Source organism: Aspergillus foveolatus (genome assembly GCF_047715535.1).
Source record: "Aspergillus foveolatus strain CBS 279.81 unplaced genomic scaffold BDW70scaffold_227, whole genome shotgun sequence".
NCBI classification, from domain to species: domain Eukaryota; kingdom Fungi; phylum Ascomycota; class Eurotiomycetes; order Eurotiales; family Aspergillaceae; genus Aspergillus; species Aspergillus foveolatus.
Genome location: NW_027396291.1, coordinates 1 through 3,302, shown reverse-complemented (window position 1 = coordinate 3,302; position 3,302 = coordinate 1). Strand labels below are relative to the sequence as shown.

The 3,302-nt window shown below is 47.4% G+C and overlaps 1 protein-coding gene across 1 annotated transcript; it reads left to right on the top strand.

Annotated features, from left to right (window-relative positions):
* Positions 1-2,855: 2,855 nt before the first annotated feature.
* BDW70DRAFT_165175 (uncharacterized protein) lies at positions 2,856-3,182 on the top strand (the record flags this gene model as incomplete). Its single annotated transcript, XM_073741669.1, has 2 exons — positions 2,856-3,079; positions 3,134-3,182. 2 exons carry the CDS (start codon positions 2,856-2,858, stop codon positions 3,180-3,182), a joined length of 273 nt encoding a protein of 90 aa, XP_073590531.1.
* Between the last annotated feature and the right edge of the window lie 120 nt (positions 3,183-3,302).

Sequence of the window (3,302 nt, the reverse complement as noted above, 5' to 3'; positions counted from 1 at the left end):
CATATAAGAAAAAAAAAAATAAAGTCAAACAGAAAGCTGCAGAAGTATTTAGGGTATCCCGGACTACCCTTCGTGCTTGCCTAGATGGAAGAAAGTCATCAGAAACACGCGCCAATGGCCATAAATCAACAAAAATTGAAGAAGATGTCCTTGTCAAGAAACTGCTAGATGCAGATAAACGTGGCTTTTCAGTCCGACCAGAGTTTCTGCGTCAAATGGCAGAAACTTTGCTCTATGAACGTACACGAAATGCAACTGCAACTCTTGGAGTTAACTGGCCCTATACTTTTACCCAACGTCGCCTTGAACTTCGTTCAAGATATAATCAGAGAATTACATACCAACGCGCAATGCAGGAGAACCCCAAAGGTATAAAAAAATAGTTTAAAACAGTACAGAAAGTCATCAAGGAGCATGGCATACATGAAGATTATATTTGGAACTTTGATAAAACAGGCTTTGTAATAGGGGCACCAGGACGGGTAAGTGGAAGCAGTGCCGCGTCGAGTCCAGGGTCCAAAATCGGAAGTTGCTTGTCTTGGGACAGTAGACTCAGGAATGCAGGATTGCTAGAGCGCAGCAATTCGCCGCCCCTTGTGTTGGGCTACCCTAAGTTATGTTCCGGCACCTCTTAGTGAGAGTTGCATCAAGGCTAGCTATATTAAATGCTGCACCGCCCTGCTTGGCCGCGGAAGCTGGTGCCGCATTTTGGTTCTCCTGTGACAAGAGAACAGTTATTTATCCAGGTGACGATGTATATGTGAGCGCCTGTGTGCGCCTGCGGAAGCATATTACGCAGGCTGATATTTTCAGTATATCAGTGATTTGTAGATCAGCTGACAATCATCAAGTCAATCCATCTGTCCTGTCAGAGCCTCAGAGGGTCGCGGATTAGGCTCGGGCCGTCAATACCACAATTTCAGGGTCCAGCGTACTCTAGACTACTGGAGGCAAGATTAAATGCCCCACCAACGTGAACCGGTGCATGTGAAAACAGTTGACATGTGTTTGCCATTATCTCCCTCTTCCGCGCATTGCCGGACGAACTAGACTGCTTTGCTTTGATACCTAGGCCTTGAATGTGCCGTAGTATTTCGATTGCCAATAATATGCGCTAGAGGAACCAAACACGGGCTGCTTACCTTGATCCTGGATCTGTACCTGGTAACTACTACTAGTACTTGCTGACAGTCGAGGTCACCAGAGCCACACGAGCGGCTGATTTGGCCAACGTGGCCAGTGCCAAAGTCTAAAGGCGCTCTAAATCATCCAGCTAAGATAAGTAGGTGCTGACCGAACCCCCGCGATTTGATCTCTTCCATCACCTCCCATTCAACTGCGCCCTTCTTGGCCCTCAACTACTATTTCATCATGTTTCCCAACTGGCTCCGCATGTAGGTTGATGCTCTTGCAATTCCGTACCCTTTGCCAGAGTCAAGTACAACAGAGCTGACCGACCGGATATCTGTAGCTTGCTCTCAACCTTGACCGTTGTATCCTTCTTCCCGCAACTGCACTGCATCTGGACACAAAGGATGCCTCGGGGATCTCCCTCATGTATCTGCTGTTGAATCTGATTGCCGCAACTGAGCAATTCGGTCTAGCCTTTGGATATGTTGTCCTTCTCAAGGATGCTGATGCATTCACCCATAAGCTCTCTCATCCGGCGACTGGCTGAATCTAGTCCAGACTACGCTATTTATGCTGCTGTTTATCCTATAGTAAGCCTCCGCCTCCACCTTGGTCCCTGTGACTGTATCTGTATCTTCCATTCGTGATAAGCTAACGCGAGCTGTATTTGCCCCTTCCAGCTTCAGTCTTGGCCTGTGGTTTCCCTCCGACAGAGACCAAGTCCACAAGCAGCTTATTCTTAAAATCTACATTGCCTTCCTCCTGCTCGCCATCCTCCCGCTCTTCCTCTGCACTCTCGTGCAGCATCTGGATGATGACAAATCCTCCTGGCAGGAACTCCCCGTCGTTCTGACAATGTTCCCGCACACCCAGTTCCTAACCCAGATCCAGCTAAGTTTATGATATCACCTCTCCCGCCCAATCAATTGTAGCCTAGCACCGTCTTCACGTTAATGCCACCACTCCTCAGCCGTGATACTCAATACAGAAACCCAAAATGTGACTGCTGGACCTGCCGATCCGGTCGTCTCGCACGTCAACCTCAAACCACAATCTACCTAATACCAAACCCAATGACCAAAGAGCTTGTTAATGCCAAGCACCTCAGAAAGGCCTCATAGGAATCAACTGAGAATATTGGATATGGAGCTTTGACATCCGCTTCGCCAGCATTTCCGCGCACGAGTTTGGATATGGGAAGCAATTTGCTACTCTGTACTCTCACGATAATCTTCTCCCGCTTAGGTATCCTGGTAGTCATTCAAGCGCGATATACAAAGGACGCAACTCCAAATCCCGGATAATTTGAGTTGACGTTGGCTACGTCCCCGGTCTATTTCATGAGTATTTAAGGATCAGTATGGGCTGATACAGACATTGTGGTAAGGTCTTTGCTTCTGATATTCTGGATGTGGACGAGTTGAAGAAGGTGAGGGTTCCTCATGGGTTGAATATAAATATTAATGAATGGATTCACTAGACGCTGTGACTACAGATCTTCATCTAGGTGTATGTTTTAGTCCGAGATTGTATATTTTTGACCGTGTTATGGAGTTGTGAGGTCATATACCTCATACTGTACCAAATACCTACGTTCGGCTCCCGGTCACCCTGCGCTACTTCCACTTCTAGGCCATGCACTTTCATCTTCCATCCAAGCAATTCTCCCTTTGTCCTCCATGGATCTTCAGAAGTTCTAATCAGATTCTTCTATAGACAACGAAATGGTAAACCTTTCCCGCGTCTCCCGGGAGTCCTCCTCCCACCGCCAACGCCGCGAAACAAGGGACATCTCTGTTCAAACCACCGAATATGCTGGGGTCTACGGCACAAAGTATGCGGCTGAGGAGCTGCCACTATACGTGCTGAACAGCAACGGCATGCCGCCGGATGTCGCCGGGCAGATGATTAGGGATGAGTTGAGCTTGGATGGGAATCCGTTGTTGAAGTACGTTTACCCCTCCCTTTTGATCGGTATGTGCTAATTATGGATGTGTTGCAGTATGGCTAGTTTTGTGACGACTTACATGGTATGTCTCTTAGTTGATTGACAGCCAAATTGTGGCAGATACGCACTATATGATGATTCTCATGATGAAGCTTGTTTTCTTCTGATCCTAGCTCGATTGAGCGATAAGATAGGTAGCAAGCTACGGTAAGATATATACACC